Consider the following 23,912-nt stretch of genomic DNA (forward strand, 5'->3'; position numbering starts at 1 on the left):
GACCAGGGTCAGTATAGAGCTGCTACCTATACCAACCTACATGATTAACAGACCTGGGTCAGTATAGAGCTGCTACCTATACCAACCTACATGATTAACAGACCAGGGTCAGTATAGAGCTGCTACCTATACCAACCTACATGATTAACAGACCAGGGTCAGTATAGAGCTGCTACCTATACCAACCTACATGATTAACAGACCAGGGTCAGTATAGAGCTGCTGCCTATACCAACCTACATGATTAACAGACCTGGGTCAGTATAGAGCTGCTACCTATACCAACCTACATGATTAACAGACCAGGGTCAGTATAGAGCTGCTACCTATACCAACCTACATGATTAACAGACCAGGGTCAGTATAGAGCTGCTACCTATACCAACCTACATGATTAACAGACCTGGGTCAGTATAGAACTGCTACCTATACCAACCTACATGATTAACAGACCAGGGTCAGTATAGAGCTGCTACCTATACCAACCTACATGATTAACAGACCTGGGTCAGTATAGAGCTGCTACCTATACCAACCTACATGATTAACAGACCTGGGTCAGTATAGAGCTGCTACCTATACCAACCTACATGATTAACAGACCAGGGTCAGTATATAACTTTTTGAACTATTGTGGTTGCATTGGTTCCATTGTACCAGGCATAGCTCAAGAATTTAAACGATTTTGACATAATAGTTCACAAATTTCAGTATATTCACAAATGTACATTTACATTTTAGTCATTTAGCAGACGCTCTTATCCAGAGCGACTTACAGTTAGTGCATTCCTCTTAATATAGCCAGGTGGCACAACCTCATCTCAGGTCACAGTCAGTACATTATTCCTCAATAAAGTAGCTATCAGCCAAGTCAAAGCTAGTAAGTGCAAAAATAAGTAAAAAGTGTGAAATATGTCAATTATACAGGAACAACATACACAACTCCATCACAACCATTTATTTTCAGTGCTGTCTTGGGAACTCAACACAAACCCCTTGAGGCTGTAATAGCTGAGTCCTAGTCTCCCGAGGTCCAATCTGCCCCTTATACATTACGCACCAGCCCCTGGAAACGTGGCGCTGTTTAAGGCCTATAAACAGAGAAAGAAAGGGGGGCGGGAAGAGGGGAGCTTGTTCTCTCTTTCTCTACCGTTGTCTTTGTGTTGTATAGAGCCAGTTGGATATTGCTTCCTGCCTGATACACTGTGGCAGAGCCTCAGGGCCTATCGTCATGCCTACAGCAGGGCAGTAAGCCTGTGTCTCAAATGGCACCCTATTCCCTATATAGTACACTACTTTGACTGGGCTCTGGTCAAAAGTAGTGAATTATATAGGGAATAATAGGGTGCCATTTGGGCCGTAGCCTAAGGGCCTGTTATTAGTATGGAGATTCACCCTCAACGACTCCCAATTCAGCACCGTTAAAGTGAATGGTCCCTGGTTCCCATAGCACGGCCCACGGGACAAAGGCAGAGAACAGAGTGACTCGACCCAGAGATAATTCTGCTGTCAAGGGGTATGAATACTTTCTGAAGGCACTGGTACAACTCCATCTTTCTAACCTATTTTAACCATATCTAGACAAACACACCGCCCTTATGAAAACTACTCTAGATGAGGACCTACAATGACAAACACACAACCTATCATCCTTTAGACGAGGACAAACACACAACCTATCATCCTTTAGACGAGGACAAACACACAACCTATCGTCCTTTAGATGAGGACAAACACACAACCTATCGTCCTTTAGATGAGGACAAACACACAACCTATCGTCCTTTAGATGAGGACAAACACACAACCTATCATCCTTTAGATGAGGACAAACACACAACCTATCGTCCTTTAGATGAGGACAAACACACAACCTATCGTCCTTTAGATGAGGACAAACACACAACCTATCATCCTTTAGATGAGGACACAATGACAAACACACAACCTATCGTCCTTTAGACGAGGACACACAATGACAAACACACAACCTATCGTCCTTTAGATGAGGACAAACACACAACCTATCATCCTTTAGATGAGGACACAATGACAAACACACAACCTATCGTCCTTTAGACGAGGACACACAATGACAAACACACAACCTATCATCCTCTAAATCAGGGTTTCCTAAACTCGGTTATTTGAATCAGCGCAAAAAACAAAATGTGCACCCGGGGGAGGGGCCCCAGGATCAACTCATCATCAAGCTTTGATTATATGAAAAAACAAAACATACACCCGGGGGGGAAGGGGGGGGCAGGACCGAGTTTGGGAAACCCTGATCTAAATGAGGACACACAATGACAAACATTTATCCTCCCTCCTCTGGTGCCATGTTGTGAAATCTCACTATTTAATGACAATAAACCTGCCTGAGCCTTTTCAGACCTCACTCATCCTCTCACGTCCAAACGGCTGTTCTTAACACACTAGTGAGTGGAGCCCCACACACCATTCTACCAGGCGCAAACAAATGAAGAGCCTCCAACAATAAGAGAGGGCCTAAGTGGCCGCCTAAGTTAAGTGGGTGCATGTGTCCTAGCGTGCTCAACGGAAGTGTGAAATGCTTGTGTTTGTCTGCAGAGTCCCAAAATAATTAAAATGTATTTTAAATGGAGGGGATCCACCGACGCATTGAGGGACGGACAATACATTGTTCTATACTCCATCCATCCATCCCTTCCTCCCTCCATCCCTCCATCCATCCCCCGTATTCCTTCACTCTATTCAGCCTGAGGTTCTTTCTCATGCTAACAGAACCCTAATCTCCCCCTCCCCTCCAGCTTCACCCCCTATCACCCAGCCCAGAGCCATACGGACCCACCCCCACCCACCCCCCCAACCCCCTCAGAGCGCTTTGCAATGCGTAAACCTTGCACTAACTATTCACCCGCTGTTACAGGAGGGGGAGGCCCATTGAGCTGCTAATGTAATGACATCTCCATTTCCACAGCAGGCTCCCAGAAGGCAGTGGACGGCCTAGTGGACGGCCCACTCACATACAGAGCCTCGTTCCAGGACAGCACAATAGGAATGGGGGACGGGAGATATTGGGCATTGGGCTTGATTCAAAACATGGGAGCGGGTAGGAGATTTTTAGTTGACAATTAAGTAAAATATGCCATTTACCTGTGGGATTAGCTTCAATGTACAATGGCCCACCTTCGGGTGCCTTGCATGATATGCCACAATGGGAGTGGGGAATGGGAGGGAGAGATGTCGGGGTTGATTTAGGACATTGAATGATGGTGGGAGAGGTACTTAGTTAACCATGAGGTAAATATGTATGCCATTTACCTGTGGAACTAGGTGAGGTTTAGCTTCGACATAGTAACACAGCCTTGCATAATGGCATGGTTCCATGGCCTTGCATGATATGCCATGTAAGCAGCTTTATAGTGAGTTAAAGTGTGGGGGGAAACTAGTGCATCATCAGCCAAATGTCTGAGGGCTCTTGTGTCTGTCTGCAGGCCATCGGGTATGTAATGTGGGGGTATACAGTGGGGGAAAAAAGTATTTAGTCAGCCACCAATTGTGCAAGTTCTCCCACTTAAAAAGATGAGAGAGGCCTGTAACTTTCATCATAGGTACACGTCAACTATGACAGACAAAATGAGGGAAAAAAATCCAGAAAATCACATTGTAGGATTTTTAATGAATTTATTTGCAAATTATGGTGGAAAATAAGTATTTGGTCAATAACAAAAGTTTCTCAATACTTTGTTATATACCCTTTGTTGGCAATGACACAGGTCAAACGTTTTCTGTAAGTCTTCACAAGGTTTTCACACACTGTTGCTGGTATTTTGGCCCATTCCTCCATGCAGATCTCCTCTAGAGCAGTGATGTTTTGGGGCTGTTGCTGGGCAACACAGACTTTCAACTCCCTCCAAAGATTTTCTATGGGGTTGAGATCTGGAGACTGGCTAGGCCACTCCAGGACCTTGAAATGCTTCTTACGAAGCCACTCCTTCGTTGCCCGGGCGGTGTGTTTGGGATCATTGTCATGCTGAAAGACCCAGCCATGTTTCATCTTCAATGCCCTTGCTGATGGAAGGAGGTTTTCACTCAAAATCTCACGATACATGGCCCCATTCATTCTTTCCTTTACACGGATCAGTCGTCCTGGTCCCTTTGCAGAAAAACAGCCCCAAAGCATGATGTTTCCACCCCCATGCTTCACAGTAGGTATGGTGTTCTTTGGATGCAACTCAGCATTCTTTGTCCTCCAAACACGACGAGTTGAGTTTTTACCAAAGAGTTCTATTTTGGTTTCATCTGACATTCTCCCAATCCTCTTCTGGATCATCCAAATGCACTCTAGCAAACTTCAGACGGGCCTGGACATGTACTGGCTTAAGCAGGGGGACATGTCTGGCACTGCAGGATTTGAGTCCCTGGCAGCGTAGTGTGTTACTGATGGTAGGCTTTGTTACTTTGGTCCCAGCTCTCTGCAGGTCATTCACTAGGTCCCCCCGTGTGGTTCTGGGATTTTTGCTCACCGTTCTTGTGATCATTTTGACCCCACGGGGTGAGATCTTGCGTGGAGCCCCAGATCGAGGGAGATTATCAGTGGTCTTGTATGTCTTCCATTTCCTAATAATTGCTCCCACAGTTGATTTCTTCAAACCAAGCTGCTTACCTGTTGCATATTCAGTCTTCCCAGCCTGGTGCAGGTCTACAATTTTGTTTCTGGTGTCCTTTGACAGCTCTTTGGTCTTGGCCATAGTGGAGTTTGGAGTGTGACTGTTTGAGGTTGTGGACAGGTGTCTTTTATACTGATAACAAGTTCAAACAGGTGCCATTAATACAGGTAACGAGTGGAGGACAGAGGAGCCTCTTAAAGAAGAAGTTACAGGTCTGTGAGAGCCAGAAATCTTGCTTGTTTGTAGGTGACCAAATACTTATTTTCCACCATAATTTGCAAATGAATTCATAAAAAATTCTACAATGTGATTTTCTGGATTTTTTTTTCTCAATTTGTCTGTCATAGTTGACGTGTACCTATGATGAAAATTACAGGCCTCTCTCATCTTTTTAAGTGGGAGAACTTGCACAATTGGTGGCTGACTAAATACTTTTTTTCCCCACTGTAACTGTGAAAACATTTTTATTTTAAGTAAATTACTTAAAATAATTTGAAAGACGGTGTTAATTTTCTTATCATCAAGTGAGCCTTTTGGTGTCTGTGTGTTAAGTTTTCAAATCAGGTTTTCACCCGGAGAATCACACCCTTAATAAAATTAACTTCAGGGGGTGCCGAGGCCTGTTGATAAGGGAAACAGAGGGGGATATTGAGAGAGGGGGAGAGAGAGAGAGGGGGAGAGAGCTGTGTGTGTTCCCAAGACTTGGAAATCCCAGCACTACTCACCAGTCTCTTGGCAAACTCTTTATTTTCAGACAGAAAGCCGTAGCCCGGATGCACCTTCAGAAACATAAGAGAAAAGAAAAGGCGCAAAACATTAGATATTATATTAATACTATATTTATATATATTATTATTATTATTATTATTAGCGAACACAACCGTGTGTGTGTTTTTTTGTTGTTGTCATTTTAGCAGATGCTTTTATCCAGAGCGACTTACAGTTAGTGAGTGCATACATTTTCATACTGGTCCCCCGTGGGAAACGAACCCACAACCCTGCGCCATGCTCTACCAACTGAGCTACAGGTGTGTGTGTAAATGTTGGTGTGTGTGTGTGTTTAAATGTTGGTGTGTGTGTGTTGTGTGTGTAAATGTTGGTGTGTGTGTGTGTATTGTGTGTTTAAATGTTGGTGTGTGTGTGTGTTGTGTGTTTAAATGTTGGTGTGTGTGTGTTTAAATGTTGGTGTGTGTGTGTTGTGTGTTTAAATGTTGGTGTGTGTCTGTTGTGTGTTTGTTGTGTGCGTATCTGTGTGTGTGTCAATGTGTGTCATGAAACTCACGGCCTGGGATCCAGTCTTCCTGATGGCGTCCATGATGGCTTCCATGTTGAGGTAACTCTTGTTGGTGGGGGCGGGGCCTACACACACCGCCTCGTCAGCCATCTTCACATGGACCTGGAAAATCAAGGAAATAGGACCAGGAGCGGCACAGAGAATCAAGGAAATAGGACCTGGAGCGGCACAGAGAATTAAGGAAATAGGACCTGCATTGGCACAGAGAATCAAGGAAATACGACCTGCATCGGCACAGAGAATCAAGGAAATAGGACCTGCAACGCGCACAGAGAATCAAGGAAATAGGACCTGCATCGGCACAGAGAATCAAGGAAATAGGACCTGGATCGGCACAGAGAATCAAGGAAATAGGACCTGGATCGGCACAGAGAGAAACAACAATATTAAAGATGAAAAGAGGAAGCCAAAGCATCAATCATATGGTACACTGGCACTGCAACCAAATGGCACTGCAACCAAATGGCACTGCAACCAAATGGCACTGCAACCAAATGGCACTGGCACTGCTACCAAACGGCACTGCAGACACTGGCACTGCTACCAAATGGCACTGCAGACACTGCTACCAAATGGCACTGCAGACACTGCTACCAAATGGCACTGCAGGTGCTGCAGGTTGAACGGGATCTTAAGCACTTACAAATTCTTAACATATTGTACGAATTGGAATTCGTAACATATATGAATTACAGGAGACATTTTGGTTTTTTTGCAGGACCTAACATATTACACTAAATGGATGACGTTGTGCCCAATTTTCAGTGACCCGTTTTGGCTATTGAGCACTACTGGCTGAAATTGTACAAAACCTCTGTAGCATCATTTTAAATAACTTTAGACAGAAATATTCAAGAGGACAAACTGTCCAAAGCACCAACTGTGGTACATTCATCTGACACAGACGTTGTCTGTTAAGTTAAAGAAGCTGTAAAACGGAAGGAATTCTTCATTGGGTGAGTGTGATGTTTTGAAGACACAACATCAAGGCCAGGCGGCCATATTATCTTCTAAATCTCACATCACCAGCATCGCCCCAACACCCCCCCATGGAGCCAGACCCTCAGCAGATTGAGTGACAGACACTGTCACCACCAGGACACATTCCACGGGATTAACATCAACATCTGGATCAACAAGGTGGCAGAAGGAGAGAGTGTGTGTGTGTGTGGGGGTCGGGGGGAGGGAAGGGGGTTATAGGCCAGTTGGTTCCCTGCGTCTCTTAACAAAGAAGTGCTAAGGGAGGCATCATGTCTGCTCTACACACCTAAACAACACTTAAAAACCTGTACAACACATCCACAGGTCAATGGGACTTCACTATTACCTGGTCCATCTTACAGGCCGTACTTGGTCCATTACATTGACATACACCTGGTCCATTTTACAGGCCGTACTTGGTCCATTACATTGACATACACCTGGTCCATTTTACGGGCCGTACTTGGTCCATTACATTGACATACACCTGGTCCATCTTACGGGCCGTACTTGGTCCATTACATTGATATACAGCTGGTCCATTGACATACATTTACATTTTAGTCATTTAGCAGACGCTCTTATCCAGAGCGACTTACAGTTAGTGAATGCATACATTTTCATACTGGTCCCCCATGGGAATCGAACCCACAACCCTGGCGTTGCAAGCACCATGCTCTACCAACTGAGCTACACGGGACATACAACAGTATTAACATTAACATCCACTGTAGGGACTCCGGAGGACATTTTGGTGGGTAGTCAACAGTCCCCCATTTACCCCTTGAGTCATGGTCAACGTTTCGGAATGTTTGTCACCTTGGCGACTAGAGGAGCCCAATAAACAACCGTGTCTACCCGCCTGTCTGCCCAAAAGAGAGGCTTGGTGCTGGGATGTCAATATTACACCCAGTTAAAGGCCTACTATGTGATTTATACAGCCTTTAAATACAACCTACCTTCTCATTTAGCACACCACAATACCTCTGGCTGTATGGGGTCAATATAACACAAAACAATACCTCTGGCTGTGTGGGGTCAATAACACACCACAATACCTCTGGCTGTATGGGGTCAATAACACACCACAATACCTCTGGCTGTATGGGGTCAATATAACACACCACAATACCTCTGGCTGTATGGGGTCAATATAACACACCACAATATCTCTGGCTCTATGGGGTCAATATAACACACCACAATACCTCTGGCTGTATGGGGTCAATATAACACACCACAATACCTCTGGCTGTATGGGGTCAATATAACACACCACAATACCTCTGGCTGTATGGGGTCAATATAACACACCACAATACCTCTGGCTGTATGGGGTCAATATAACACACCACAATACCTCTGGCTCTATGGGGTCAATATAACACACCACAATACCTCTGGCTGTATGGGGTCAATATAACACACCACAATACCTCTGGCTCTATGGGGTCAATATAACACACCACAATACCTCTGGCTCTATGGGGTCAATATAACACACCACAATACCTCTGGCTGTATGGGGTCAATATAACACACCACAATACCTCTGGCTCTATGGGGTCAATATAACACACCACAATACCTCTGGCTCTATGGGGTCAATATAACACACCACAATACCTCTGGCTGTATGGGGTCAATATAACACACCAGGGGAGTAATGGAGATCCATCTACTTTATAACGGGACATCCATTTGTAAGTCGCGCTGGATAAGAGCGTCTGCTAAATGACGTAAATGTAAAATGTAATAAAAGTCTCCTAAATTAATTCAATGTCATGATCAAGCCCTTATTTATCCCTAACTGAAATAAGATCTTCATTTGCATAGCACCTATACACACCAACTCTACAGGCCAGACAGACTTACCACGCTGGCGTCAACATCTCCTATATACACCAACTCTACAGGCCAGACAGACTTACCACGCTGGCATCAACATCCCCTATATACACCAACTCTACAGCCCAGACAGACTTACCGCGCCGGCATCAACATCCCCTATATACACCAACTCTACAGGCCAGACAGACTTACCACGCTGGCATCAACATCCCCTATATACACCAACTCTACAGGCCAGACAGACTTACCACGCTGGCATCAACATCCCCTATATACACCAACTCTACAGGCCAGACAGACTTACCACGCTGGCATCAACATCCCCTATACACACCAACTCTACAGGCCAGACAGACTTACCACGCTGGCATCAACATCCCCTATATACACCAACTCTACAGGCCAGACAGACTTACCAAGCTGGCATCAACATCCCCTATATACACCAACTCTACAGGCCAGACAGACTTACCAAGCTGGCATCAACATCCCCTATATACACCAACTCTACAGGCCAGACAGACTTACCGAGCTGGCATCAACATCCCCTATATACACCAACTCTACAGGCCAGACAGACTTACCAAGCTGGCATCAACATCCCCTATATACACCAACTCTACAGGCCAGACAGACTTACCGCGCTGGCATCAACATCCCCTATATACACCAACTCTACAGGCCAGACAGACTTACCGCGCTGGCGTCAACGTCACTGTGCACCGCCACTGTTTTGATGCCCATCTTCTTACATGTTTTCATCACCTGCCAGAGGCAAAGAAGACATGTTATCAACTTTTATTCAATACATCAATAATAATTGGCTTTAATGTTTACGATCTGCAATAGGCGCAGTCGAAAGATGTAACATAGTGTAGCTTATGAGGGCTTTCATCCTGTCTCTGTCTTTTAACCAGAGAGCCAGTGTTGGTTAGTTAACATAGCGAACAGTCTTACCCTGCAGGCGATCTCTCCTCTGTTTGCAATAAGGATCTTATCAAAGGTCTAGTAAGGTGAAAGGGAAAAAAGAGATTAGTTTGGGAAGTCGTTGTCACAACAAATAATTTGCTCCTGTGTGTGTGTGTGTACCAGTAAACACGTAGGAACACAGTAAGTGAAAGCGTCTGGTTCTGTCAGTCTTTCCGTTCCTCTGGTCTGAACACCTTATTAAACTCTGAGCGTCTTTCCTCTATCCCCTCCTCCCCTCCCCTCCCCTCCCCTCCCCACTCACAGCTCAACCCCCTGCCTGTCCTACTGCTAAACACTATGGCCAGAGGCAAGGTTGGCATGGTGGTTTGAAGATCAAAGACCAAAGCTAGGAGGATGTGACATGTTGTTTATATTGGGGATTGAGGGAAATGAAGGTTTCCCCTTATAACATTTAGAGAGACAGAGAGAGAAAGCATATACTCTTTAAGCAACAAATAAATATATTCTGTGTTACTCAGGTTCATGTCATGGCTTTCAAAGGTTTGTCAACACAAAGTACTGTATTTAATCAGAGGTTTGTCAACACAAAGTACTGTATTTAATCAGAGGTTTGTCAACACAAAGTACTGTATTAAATCAGAGGTTTGTCAACACAAAGTACTGTTTTTAATTTCCATACAGAACTACTCATATCCTTCCTTGCATCATGTGACAGCCCTGCCCCCAGTGAGCCATACAGAACTACTACTATCCAATGTTCCCTCTAAACTGAGCGCGTGCAGCAAGGCCGAGTACCTCCTCCTCCTCCTCCAGGACTGCCATGCCGCGCAGAGACGCAAGAGATTGAACTTCACCCCATTAGTTTGCCCTATATAGATTTTTTAAAAAAATGTCTGTGTTCGAATCAACATTATATCAGCCCCTTTTCAATGCAACAAGCCAAAACAAATCTAACTTTGCAAGATTGAGTCTGTGGTTTTGTTGTAGGCAGAGCCAGAGCACAACGGAGTAGAATTCTATTGGCGGGGGGTAGCCCACGAGCCGTCTTTCAATCACCTGCCAGTGAATGCGCTTTTCAGATCAGTTCATATCAGAGCCGCGCGTCTGCACATTTGTTGATATTCTTTGCTAGTTAGCGAGTTATTAGCCCAGTTATACATAAGTATAGGTCAGCAATGGGGAATTACTGCTTCCTACAAGAGACCAAAACGTGTAGGCTACATTTCAAGCTGTCTTTGAAAAGCCAGTCAGATAATAAGCTTATGTCTTAATTAAAGAGGCAGTGTTGTATTTTGAGACAGGCTTGAATATGCAAATAAGACAATAGGCAGAGGGGTAGCCTACATTGTCTAATTATCTGTATGGTAATAATAATTAATATTATTTTGTAAATTGGTTTCTTGCATCATACAACACAATAAAATGCAATTTACAGTCACCTATTTGGCCCATGGTGTTACAAACCAAGTAAAAAAAAATCAAGAATTAATGTCAATCCCTTCATAATGTAAAAACCTTTTCAAAAGTCTCATGCAATGTAGGCCTGCATTGAACACCACATATAGGCTACTGTAGGCTATATCATAGAAATCAAAAGCTATTTCCATGTGAAAATGTTTTGGGATTTGCTCCATTGGTTTTGTTGGTAGGCCTACATTATGCTCAAATAGCCACAATAACCTGTTGGCTACTGTCTAAAACTGTAAGGGTAAAGCCTTTGTTCACTGTAAACGCTCGCCGGAAGTTGCACAAAATTCTCACAACTTTCCGCTCACAAGACCTGAAATGTGCTAAGTGCCCCAAAAAATGAGGGAACAAGGCTCCTATCCTTCCATGCATCATTGTGACAGCCCTGCGCCCAGTAAGTAAGTAAGTAATATGTTACCTTCTCATTGGCATCATAAACAGTGGAGTACTGTACTCGACTGGACACCACACAGCATCTGGACTGGAAAGAGGCATGCTGCAGGGAAACATTTCAGAAACATGAACGTTATAGTACCACACTCAAACATCAGAAACACCACTCTTCGCTATTCTTTATAATGGGCAAATGCCGCACATCACAAAGAGCTGAAGGTTAAACGTGATGGCAGCTGTCTTGTTTCTATTACACCAATAGCGGCCAGAATTGCTGAGCTGGAAAGAAGTCATATCCCGATATACGATAGCTGTTCAGGTCACAACGTTACATTCAAGGACAGTTTTTCATTCAAAGACAGCTACATTTAGTCATGTGGTGAAAGTTCAACCAGTTCAGGCTTGTGTTATGAAGTGTGACTTATTAGCAAGATGCTAACGGTTTGGACGCTTTGACATTGACAGAGGAGGAATGGACGAAGCTATTCATTCTCTAATACGAATATAACAAACATTAACACCACGAAATACAATACTGAAATGTCAGATAGAGTAGGGAATGCTTACATCTTACAAACTACCAAAGAAGAGAGACGGCTGGAGTGAAGGTTTGTGAATGAGACGGACTTGCTAGCGAACAGACATCCGATTGTGTTGTGCTAGAAACTTGCAGTAAAAGCATCGATTTTCGGGTGTTTCGGTATTGCAAGAGCTCTTCGTGAATTTGAAATAACTAGCTACAAGAGTAAGGTTGCAATAACTGACAGCTCACCTTAGCAGCAAGCAAAACTCTTTGCAGGGTTGGAGTGATCATGTACGCCGCCATGTCTGTCGGGGTGAGGGAGTGACGTTGATAGGGGCGTATGCTCCGTCTTCCAATCAAATCGACTTATCGTACGTAGACGTACGTACGTACATCCGTAGAGTTTGAGGGATTACATTTGTTCCACTGTATTTAGCTGTAATTGATCATACAGTAACCTACTTTTATAATGTAAGTGTCGTCTTACTTCTGTGTCCATCTATTTTCTCACCTGTTTTCTTACCTTTTCAAATGATACGAACAACAATTATGTTGAATATTATCAACATAGTGGGCCTCTAGTGAAATGTGGAATTTGTGAACTTTTACAGTGATAAGCCTAGAAGAAATCCATTACAAAATTCTATATTTTCTAAATGTAATTTTAGTGTCATACATTCAGTAGAATACAGTCACGCACAATATCAATGTATCTTCATTATTATCTGGAAATGGGGACAAAATCTATAAAAACTGAAATGATGCAATTGGGTCTATTTCCGGGTTTATTCCAATCAAATCAAATCAAATTGTATTGGCCACATGCGCCGAATACAACAGGTGCAGACATTACAGTGAAATGCTTACTTACAGCCCTTAACCAACAGTGCATTTATTTGGGGTAGCCTATAGGCTTCTTTCTCCAACTCTTTTACCGTTCTTTCCTGCTGTCTATTCTTTCTCGGTATTGTCCACTGCAATGACAGGTATAAAAACAGAATGTAGCAGGCCTTGTAAATTCCAACCTGTCAAAAATGACTGGGTCTGGTTTACAGTATTATGTATGGTTCTGCGGCCAAATAACTGACTGTTGTCTTTCCCCATGTTAGGGATGCACACACCCACAGCTCCAGATCAGGTGTTGCTAATGTGTGCTTCTACAGGTTCAGGAGTAATGCTGAGAGAGGTACTTTCTTGTAGAAGGAGCCTCACAGTGGGATGAGTTGCCTCTGCCCATAAAAACGACGTCCTCTCTGGGCAGCTTTAAAAAGAAGGTTAAAAACTGTCATGTCTTCTGTGCCCATATAAATGTCACTTACGATGTAACTGCAATAATTAAATAAATGTTTGTATGTTTTTGTTGTATCTCGCTGCCATACTGTGTCCAACCGTGTTGCCGGTCTTGCCTAGCCATCTCGTCACAACAGGACCACAATGGAAAAAAGACCCGAGCCGTGTTCGAATACTCATACTAACCGCACTATTTGTGACGTAAATCGAGTATGTAGTATACAGTATGTTAGTATGGGAATCCGAACACAGCTCCAGACTTTGTTATCCTCGATGATTTTACTCGTGTGCTTATTTTTAAAATGGTCGAATTAATAAACTAAAGGGGTCTCATTTCAATGACCATTAAAAAAAAATATGAAATAACAAAACAAGTTGTATTTCTCATAAACAATAATTTGTGGTGATCAATCCAAGTTGTCCTGCCATATTAAGGATTAAGTAAGAATTTTAAAAATCCTATTGGAGCTCCAAATAAATAAGAAATAATTGATGATTCTGAAAAGATCCATGATAATTTATCATATATAATCAATAATGTGTACATATACAATTTACACTTGTATATAAATTCCATATCATACTTGTTGGTGCAAGGAGCCGCCATTCAAAATGACCTGTGTTTTAATGCACCACATTCACAGAGCGCCACGAATTAAAAAAGGAACGTAGACAGGCATTTTAAAAATCAGATTCATTTTATTAACACGTTTGGAAACAGAATTACAGCAAAGTAACACAGCAGTTTTCTTTTTATATAAATTATGTCTCAACTATAGGCATCTCAAGAGGTCGTTCATGGAGGACAACGAATATTCAACCTTTTCAAGTCATACCCCCCAAATCCCGTTAACTTCAACAAAAACTTGTTTCCAATAAAATAATTGTGCACAATTAAACTGAGGTTAACTTTGGCACTTATTTAAAATACTTTAAAATATTTCATGGTCAAATCACAAACTCCCAATCAACTACAAAAATAACCGCCCCCAAAATGACAGCGAAAGACTGATATGAGAATCATAATACTGATAATTCAACAACCAACGAAAGAAATAACGTTTTTTGACATCAGACATTTTCTTCTTTGGCTTCCAATGTTTTAGTGCAACGTTCTTGAGTCATATTTCAATCGCGCGTAAAGCGTCCATTTAGGCCAGTCAGATGCTCATTGTCGTTTTGCTTCATTTTTTTGCGGTCGTTTTCCCGTTACTCTTGAGTGTGGTCCTCCTCAGACATACCACTCACTGAAGTTGGACGAGAGGTTGCTGTGTCCGCTACTGAGGACCGCAGAGTCCGGGGACATGTTGCTCTGGGTCTCCGAGGCAGGGGACACTAAACCCGGGGGCGTCGAGGACTCATACCCGCTGCTGGCTCGGGGCGACGTGTCTGCTACTGACAGAGAATCATGCACCTGAAAGAAATAAAAACAAATCCGTCAAAAAACACTCTCTCTCAAAAATGACCACAATTTCGACACAAAGGTTTCCACACTTTTGTCACCGAACAAAGGTGTCCAGGAGAAGCATATTTTGGTAATGAGAGAAAATGGACCTTCATATGTTTTCTCAGAGAGCTGGGGTGTGTGTAGGACTTGTCACACATCTTGCACAGATAGGGCTTGTCAGACGTGTGAACGTGCAGGTGTTTTTTGCGGTCACTGCTGTTTGCGAAGCGTCTGTCGCAGCCGAAGAAATCACACATGAACGGTTTCTCCCCTGGAAGAGAACAAAATGAGGAATTTAAATATGTTTGTTGGTATAAATACAGTCACAGTTGTTCTCAAAATATCTGATACAATTTAGTTATAGGCCCTGCAGATAAAACCCAAAGCACATCACCAAATAAAACATGGGAGAGTTATGCATAATTTTTTAAGGCCATTTGCCTATAAACTTTCTAAATAACCTCACTCCATATAAAACTCAATCAGATATCTAAAACAGAAGTTTATATCCATGAGATATTCAACCTGCAGACATATTTCTTTTGGAATTACCTGTGTGCGTCCTCTTGTGTATCTTCAAGTTCTCCGAGCGCGCAAAGACCTTGCTGCATCCGGGGAACGGGCACGGGAAAGGCTTCTCTCCAGTGTGCACCCGAATATGATTCACCAGCTTGTATTTGGCCTTGAACGATTTGTTCTCGCGCGGGCACTCTTCCCAGAAGCAGGTGTGGCTACTCTGCTCGGGCCCACCGACGTGCTCCACGGAGACGTGCGTAACCAGCTCGTGCATGGTGCCGTAGGTCTTGCCACAGCACCGGCTCGCCCCTCCGGGCTGGTCCGGGTCTATCCACTTGCAGATCAACTCTTGTTTGATGCACTGCTGCCGCATGAAGCGGAAGAACGCGGCTGGGTGATGATGGTGGTGAGCTGCCATGCCCATGTTGAGACCCATGGCCCCATATTGGCCGTAAGGGTCGCTCCTTGGGCCGGAAACATGGTGATACTGGTCCGCTCTACCGAACACCTCCCCTGGTAGTCCCAGCCGGCCGCCCAGCACGTTAGCAGAGCCGTGGTGCTGGTCGTGCATCCCGGGAAAGAGGAGGTGTCCATGCCCCTGGCCCTCGACGTGTGAGTGATGGAGGGACCCAGCCATAGTCCTGAGGAGAGAGTGCTGATCGCTGGCAGGGGAAGAGTCTCCGAATCCCCGGTTGCGCATGATAAAGTCCCGTGTGGAGTTGGCGTAGGATGGGCCATACCCGGGTCCCTGGGTGGCGATGTGGACCGACTCCATAAAGCTGGGGTCTCTCTCCTGCATCTCGGCTGGTGAATGCACTGAGTGGTGCCTTTGGAACGCGCTCGCACTGACCCCTGTGCCTGAGTGCTGGTGACCTCCCTCCAACAGCATCACAGCACGAGCCTGGGCTCGATGAATGGAACGATACGCAAAGTAAATATTTGAACTGTACGCGTGCGTAGAAAGCGGTTGAAGAAGTGTCCAAAAGCTCTAAATAAAAATATGTTTCATTCTCAAATGAGGACTCAATATCTTGCTGCAAAACATAAGCCAGAGAATTCCTAAGCACCCTAAGGAGCAAAAACGCCTGCAAGCTATGAATGGATAGTTTTGCAGGAGTCTCAACAGGAATGTACCGGGAATTAATAAAGGTCTTGTGGCTCCGTGGTGTATCTTCAGAATGCTGTTTGTAAGTATGACTGTTCCCTACAACGTGAAAATGCTTATCCCAGGGTCTTCAATGGGCACTTCTTACCTCCCCTTTTTACAGAACCCCGGGTGTTCCCCAAACGCACTCTGATTTGCCACAGCAGCTAATCGATCCCAGTCATTCCACCAATTAAAGGCAAGCATCTCGTGACTAATCGATGCTTGCTCCGCCCATGTTCTATTACTATGGAAAGTCTTAACGGGAAAATTACTCATTTTAGGTGAAATCTTGAAACTTAAACTAGTCACTTCATTTACGTTGCTTGCATGCTGAATAGTGATATGAAAAAAATATGTATTCAGTTGTGTGGAAAGTATATATTTTCACTCACACACACACAAGCGTTTAATACATTTTGCAAGCTAACCACATGTTATGGCAGATCAAAGGTCAAATCTGTTTTAACTGATGCACCTCAGCCATACAATTTCGTTAGGCCTAAATAAAAACCCCAAGGATATTTATGTTTCAAGTGAATAAGATGGACTTACAGCAAGGAGAAAAACGACCCCAAAAAGTTACATTGCTCCATGGTTACAGTTAAGCACGGCACTACCTCTTTGTCCTGCTGGCAACACCACAGGAGTGAGTCAAGTTCAAAGGCAGCCCTGCAGCTCTGCGGTTGGAGGGAAAAAAAGAACCTTTCAGTCTGAGAGAATGAAGTGTCTCTATGGACACATAAAACATTAACCCTGCCCTGTTAGAGGCTCAGAGGAAAATACAAGAAAACCGTTTTTGGACCAAAATAACATTGGAAATGTTTGAAATCTGATTCCAAATTATTAGCAGAATCTTCAAGATACTTTAATTTTGGAACATAACATGGCATCCCATGATGCTCACTGTCCACTGAATGTGTAAAACCATATAAAGAATGAAAAGTGGATATTCTGCAAAGGAAATATTTGATATTCTATTGTCAATTCAATTATGTGACAAATGTCCAAGGAAAAGATATAGGCTATAACAAAACCAAACGTGGCAAAAGAAAACAACGTTTATTTTTGTTAATCGGGGGAGAAAAAAATCCATCAGCCAACATTGATTCCATTTGAAGTAGGCCTGGCTTCTCATGATAGGCTATAGAGGGCATTGAGATATGCATATGTGGGCCCGGCCTGTAGATGCCACAGATGTTCACTTGGCAAGCGTCCTCATGCTTACCACTGGGGGCGCATCTCAATAATTCAGAGTATATTCTCATCTCCTTTCCTTCGTCTCCACTGATCTGAAAAGACTGGAGTGAGGAAAGAAATCCCCTTCATCCGCCATATTGCTTTCTTGTGTTTTTCAGATCAGTGCCGCCTGAGCTGAGGAAGAGGAGATGAAGAGAGGACGCCATTTTACAACATTGGGATACAGCCATAGATCTGCGAGTTTTTCTTACAGCTATGGGGGGACGGACCACCTGGTTCTAACCGGGTTTACGGCCAATTTACAGAATATGCTTCATGCCCCTCAGTAGTCCAAAACCTGGGCGGACCGCGTTAAGATCCACGTGGTTTCCCCAAATCAGCGCGGTTTCTGTCTACAGCTACAGGAAGCATAAAGGACGGAGAACGGTAAGGCAGCCAGCTCGAGGCCCGTCTCTACTACCATGCAGCGGCCGGGTGGTCGCCATCGCCACAATGGCCACTCTCTGCTCCGCAATAACAATTCCATGGCCTCATACATCGCTTCTCCTCCGCCGCGCGCTGCCTCCACCGGCGCCTATGCGGAATACTCCAACAACAACAACAACAGGCCTATAAAGCCCGAGCTGGTCTGCAAATGGACGGACCACGAGCACCGTGACCGAACTTCAAAACAAAGGATATGCGACCAAACTTTCAGCTCCATGCACGAGCTGGTGGACCACGTAAGCACCGAGCACGTCGCTGGGCTCGAGCCCCTGAGCCATGTTTGTATGTGGGAAGAATGCCTGAGAGAAGGAAAGGCGTTTAAAGCCAAATATAAACTGATAAACCACATCAGGGTACACACTGGGGAGAAACCATTCTCCTGTACTTTCCCAGACTGCGGGAAAGTGTTCGCTCGGTCGGAAAACCTCAAGATTCACACGCGCACGCACACAGGTATGTAGATTATGTTCCATAAAGGACACTGGGAATGCCAAAAAAGAACCTACCTTTTCGTCTCCTTCAGGCCATAGTGAAAGGTTATGTTATTCTACATAGCGTCATTGGGCCTATACTAAAGCTAAACAATTGGACAACATTTCTGATGATATACAGTAGGTCAGTCACTGCTTGCCAGACATGCAGAGCACGTCATCATGTTGACATCTTCCACACACAGTCCTATTCAGGAAGTAGCCTGATTGTGGAGTAGCAGGTTACATTGTGTGGTGGGGTTTGCCCATTGACAAGAAGCAAAGGACCTTAAAGGAGAGCCAGTGAAGCAAGCTGTAGAAAGGGATGTTGTTCTCAATCAGTGAAGTGACACTGTTTGCCATATTTCACGCAGCTCCACCAACTCCAAGCTGACAGATGGTGCATGGTAAAAACAGTAGGGTGGACCTTGTATGTTGTGTTGAAGATGTTTAGTCTTGTGACTGATATCATGTGACATTCTATTTCCTCCCCATAATATCTTCACCTCTTTTTCTAGGTGAGAAGCCATTTCAATGTGAGTTCACCGGCTGCCTGCGGAAATTTGCCAACAGCAGTGACCGTAAGAAGCACTCGCAGGTCCACACCAGCGCCAAACCGTACGACTGCAAGGCCCACGGCTGCTTCAAGTCCTACACACACCCCAGCTCCCTCAGAAAACACATGAAGATCCACCTCAACGCACTCAAGTCCTCTCCTACCTCGGAACCCATAGACCTGTCATTCACAGGGATTCTTGGGAAACGTAGTTCCCGGGATTATGTAGCTTCGCGGACTAACTGCTCATCTTCTAGGCTCTCGCTGCCTCCGGCGGTGTCCAACATTAAGGAGTGGTACGTGTGTACCAGGACCACAGGTCAGGGACAGAACTACCTCCAACTCACAGCAGATGAGATCAAGTCAGAGCCATGTAGCGGTGATGAGGAGTATTATAATACGACGTAGCAGCAGGACAATGCTTTGCAGTATGGACTGTGTGAACTACAATGAATCCCAAATACAGGGATAGAACTGGAAGGTGAACACAACATACGTCCCCTGTCAATATGGAGATGTGGTGAACTCAACATACGTCCCCTGTCAATATGGAGATGTGGTGAACACAACGTACGTCCCCTGTCAATATGGAGATGTGGTGAACACAACGTACGTCCCCTGTCAATATGGAGATGTGGTGAACATAACGTACGTCCCCTGTCAATATGGAGATGTGGTGAACACAACGTACGTCCCCTGTCAATATGGAGATGTGGTGAACACAACATACGTCCCCTGTCAATATGGAGATGTGGTGAACACAACGTACGTCCCCTGTCAATATGGAGATGTGGTGAACACAACGTACGTCCCCTGTCAATATGGAGATGTGGTGAACACAACGTACGTCCCCTGTCAACATGGAGATGTGGTGAACACAACGTACGTCCCCTGTCAATATGGAGATGTGGTGAACACAACATACATCCCCTGTCAATATGGAGATGGACAGATGTGATGGAGACTTGCTGTATGTGTGAATGTCTGGGCCAGTATTCATAAAGCGTCTCACAGCGTAAGAGTGCTGATCTCTGATCAGTTTTGCCTTTTTAGATCATATTGAAAAAGATTACAGGGAGGATCTGATCCTTGATAAGCACTCGTATTCTGATAGGCGTTATGACGACCAGGCCCTAATGTCAGTGTATTATCTAATGAGAAGCCGCAGCCATGAAACGTATTGCCATAAGAGATTGAAGACAACATCCCTCTGATAAACACCCAGGATCAGGGCCCATATCCACAAAGCCTATCAGAGGAGGAATACTAATCTAGGATCAGCTCCAACCTCTTATTCATCATGATTTAAAAGGGCAAAACTGCTTTGTAAATACGGGGCCTGACCCGAGTTAGATTCTTGAAGATATTTGAGGTGCGCTTGATTTCCCTTGGAGTTTGCACTTTTGGGATTAGTCCATTGGTGCCTGTGTACCAGGCAAACTAAATTTACATTTTAGTCATTTAGCAGACGCTCTTATCCAGAGCAACTTACAGTTAGTGAGTGCATACATTTTTTTTTCATACTGGCACCCCGTGGGAATCGAACCCACAACCCTGGCGTTGCAAGCGCCATGGTCTACCAACTGAGCTACACGGGGCCTAAATCAAGTGCATCTCAAGTATTTGACATATGTAAATGTAAGTCGCTCTGGATAAGAGCGTCTGCTAAATGACTAAAATGTAAATGTAAATATGTAATGGGCTCAGGTTTGCCTGTATAACTACGCATACTAGAGCAGAGATCTCCGGTGCATTCATGTAAACGTATCGGTACCTCTGAGACTGTTTGCTCGGCTCAATAACTGTCAAATAATTACTATAGACTACTTCCAATGGAAGTAATGGTTCACTTTCCTTCTACAGCAACTCTGGCCCTATAGAAGCCATTTATGATGCAGTTAATGACAAGGGTGTAAACCATGATTGGTTATGTTGAATTAGTAATGTGAGAAATGTTGCCAGACCCTCATGGTGAGCCAGACTCTGTTTACATGTGACTGTACTGATCAATGTGGTGGTTGTTGCTGTATTGTGTTCAGAGGGGATGAGTTACAGTGACGATGCTTATTATATTTTCGGAACATTTATTGTTGTTTAAATCTATTTTCTCAGCCTTTCAAAGTGCCTCATTAAACTCTATTCCCATGTTGATATAAGCCTATTATTTTACTGCTAATTACCACAGAACTAGAATTCATCCTATATCTATGCTAATAACAGCATATTTCAGTCAGAGGAATATGTTTTCTATGTGGTCAAAGTGAATAGAATCTGTGTGTATCAAAATACACATACTTCATTTTTCCCAGAAGTAACACGTTGTCATTGCTTGCTCTGAAGCAGTATTGACAAATAAATCATATTGACTATAAAAGGGGCCTCATCTTTCGTTCTGGGAAGCACTATGAATGTCATTTCTCTGTTTCTATTCACTTTGAATGTTGAAAATGCTACTTTCTTGTTTGCATTATATACAGGAAGTGCCTTGTGAATGGTATGAATCAACCAGATAAAGAGCCTTGAGTAAAGTAGTCAAACCTAACAGACAAACACCAACCGGTTGCAAGGCGTGTGTAGACCACAAGGCAGCCCAACCGGTTGCAAGGCGTGTGTAGACCACAAGGCAGCCCAACCGGTTGCAAGGCGTGTGTAGACCACAAGGCAGCCCAACCGGTTGCAAGGCGTGTGTAGACCACAAGGCAGCCCAACCGGTTGCAAGGCGTGTGTAGACCACAAGGCAGCCCAACCGGTTGCAAGGCGTGTGTAGACCACAAGGCAGCCCAACCGGTTGCAAGGCGTGTGTAGACCACAAGGCAGCCGCCAGTGAATGAGAAAGAGAGGGGCTTTTAAAGTGGAACCTACCGGGGGAACACCGTTCTGTTGTCCTAACAACACTGCTGAGCTGATTTGGACGCTGACTGCAAATAAAGTGACATTCTTAGACCCAGTGACGCCACTCTGTGGACAGGCTGTATCCCAAATGACACCTTATTTCCTATACAGCCCATTGGAGTCTGGTCGAAAGTAGTGCACTTTATAGGGAACCGGGTGCCATCTGAGATGAGGCCATAGCATACAGAGTGAAAGGGTATATTCCATGGCCTTTAAACCCATATCCATCTGATTCAAGGATGATAGGACAAAAACTGAATATGAAAAGGAAAGAACAGACCATTTGAAAATCCCATAAACAGGTGTGTGTCCAGTTCGCAGTTTTTGACTCATTTACCTTTCTTTGCTCTGATGGATTTGGATAGTAGTTGCTTTGCCTGTTACCATAGATACTCCAAACTGCCTTTTACCATAGATACCCCGGACTGCCTGTTACCATAGATACTCCGGACTGCCTGTTACCATAGATATTCCAGACTGCCTGTTACCATAAATACTCTGAACTGCCTGTTACCATAGATATTCCGGACTGCCTGTTACCATAGGGCCTAAGATACTCCTGTTACCATAGGGCCTAAGATACTCCTGTTACCATAGGACCTAAGATACTCCTGTTACCATAGGGCCTAAGATACTCCTGTTACCATAGGGCCTAAGATACTCCTGTTACCATAGGGCCTAAGATACTCCTGTTACCATAGGACCTAAGATACTCCTGTTACCATAGGACCTAAGATACTCCTGTTACCATAGGACCTAATATACTCCTGTTAACATAGGGCCTAAGATCCTCCTGTTACCATAGGACCTAAGATACTCCTGTTACCATAGGGCCCAAGATACTCCTGTTACCATAGGGCCTAAGATACTCCTGTTACCATAGGGCCTAATATACTCCTGTTACCATAGGACCTAAGATACCCCTGTTACCATAGGACCTAAGATACTCCTGTTACCATAGGGCCTAAGATACTCCTGTTACCATAGGGCCTAATATACTCCTGTTACCATAGGGCCTAAGATACTGTTGTTACCATAGGGCCTAAGATACTCCTGTTGCCATAGGACCTAAGATACTCCTGTTACCATAGGGCCTAAGATACTCCTGTTACCATAGGGCCTAAGATACTCCTGTTACCATAGGGCCTAAGATACTCCTGTTACCATAGAGCCTAAGATACTCCTGTTACCATAGGGCCTAAGATACTCCTGTTACCTCCTGTGATTTAATTACATCGCAAAGGTTCATAAAAAATATTATCAAGAAAGCACATAAATCTTATTTTTTTCCCACGTTGAGTTGATCTAACTTGCTAAGATCGTGTGTGTGTGTTAGAGAGAGAGAGAGACATGTTTCATGCTCTGTCCCAGTATCTCTGAGGTGTGTGTGTGTGTGTGATTTGCTCAGCTAGAATTTGGGGAAGGAGGGGTGTGTTGGTGGTTGACTAATGCTCATTATCAGTTAATAAGCAAGAGAAGACAGCCAGAGACAGAGCCAGAGAGAGAGAGAGAGAGAGCGACAGAGAGAGAGAGAGAGAGAGCGACAGAGAGAGAGAGAGAGCGACAGAGAGAGAGAGAGAGCGACAGAGAGAGAGAGAGAGAGCGACAGAGAGAGAGAGAGAGCGACAGAGAGAGAGAGCGACAGAGAGAGAGAGAGAGAGAGCGAGAGAGAGAGAGAGAGAGAGAGAGAGAGAGGAGAATGAAATACTTTTACATTGAGGTGAACAGGAGAGTTCCTCCATTAGAGTCAAGCCAACCATGACACCCCTCCCCAGAGAGAGAGAGAGAGAGAGAGAGAGGAAAACATAAAGGAGGGGTTA

The 23,912-nt window shown here is 44.3% G+C and overlaps 3 protein-coding genes across 3 annotated transcripts in view; 1 reads left to right on the top strand and 2 right to left on the bottom strand.

Moving 5' to 3' along the window:
* pcca (propionyl-CoA carboxylase subunit alpha) overlaps positions 1-12,447 on the bottom strand; it is a 38,854-nt gene extending 26,407 nt beyond the window's left edge. Inside the window, exons 1-6 of the mRNA XM_045207403.1 lie at positions 12,341-12,447; positions 11,594-11,671; positions 9,736-9,783; positions 9,475-9,543; positions 5,935-6,048; positions 5,378-5,431 (exon numbers count right to left, since the gene is read on the bottom strand). Of these exons, the coding sequence (XP_045063338.1) occupies positions 5,378-5,431; positions 5,935-6,048; positions 9,475-9,543; positions 9,736-9,783; positions 11,594-11,671; positions 12,341-12,394 (417 nt within the window). The 5' untranslated portion in view covers positions 12,395-12,447. The remainder of the gene's footprint in view (positions 1-5,377; positions 5,432-5,934; positions 6,049-9,474; positions 9,544-9,735; positions 9,784-11,593; positions 11,672-12,340) is intronic.
* Positions 12,448-14,066: 1,619 nt separating this feature from the next.
* LOC121556765 (zinc finger protein ZIC 2) lies at positions 14,067-16,583 on the bottom strand. The gene is made up of 3 exons (XM_041870665.2): positions 15,381-16,583; positions 14,936-15,099; positions 14,067-14,795 (listed from the first exon to the last, which is right to left on the bottom strand). The coding sequence occupies exons 1-3, from the start codon at positions 16,231-16,233 to the stop codon at positions 14,613-14,615; spliced, it is 1,200 nt and encodes a 399-aa protein (XP_041726599.1). The 5' UTR covers positions 16,234-16,583; the 3' UTR covers positions 14,067-14,612.
* A 983-nt stretch (positions 16,584-17,566) lies between these two features.
* Positions 17,567-20,716, top strand: LOC121556766 (zinc finger protein ZIC 5). The gene is made up of 2 exons (XM_041870667.1): positions 17,567-18,627; positions 19,163-20,716. Exons 1-2 carry the CDS (start codon positions 18,150-18,152, stop codon positions 19,606-19,608), a joined length of 924 nt encoding a protein of 307 aa, XP_041726601.1. The 5' UTR covers positions 17,567-18,149; the 3' UTR covers positions 19,609-20,716.
* Positions 20,717-23,912: the final 3,196 nt, after the last annotated feature.

The sequence above is a fragment of the Coregonus clupeaformis genome, chromosome 24, assembly GCF_020615455.1.
Source record: "Coregonus clupeaformis isolate EN_2021a chromosome 24, ASM2061545v1, whole genome shotgun sequence".
NCBI classification, from domain to species: Eukaryota; Metazoa; Chordata; class Actinopteri; order Salmoniformes; family Salmonidae; genus Coregonus; species Coregonus clupeaformis.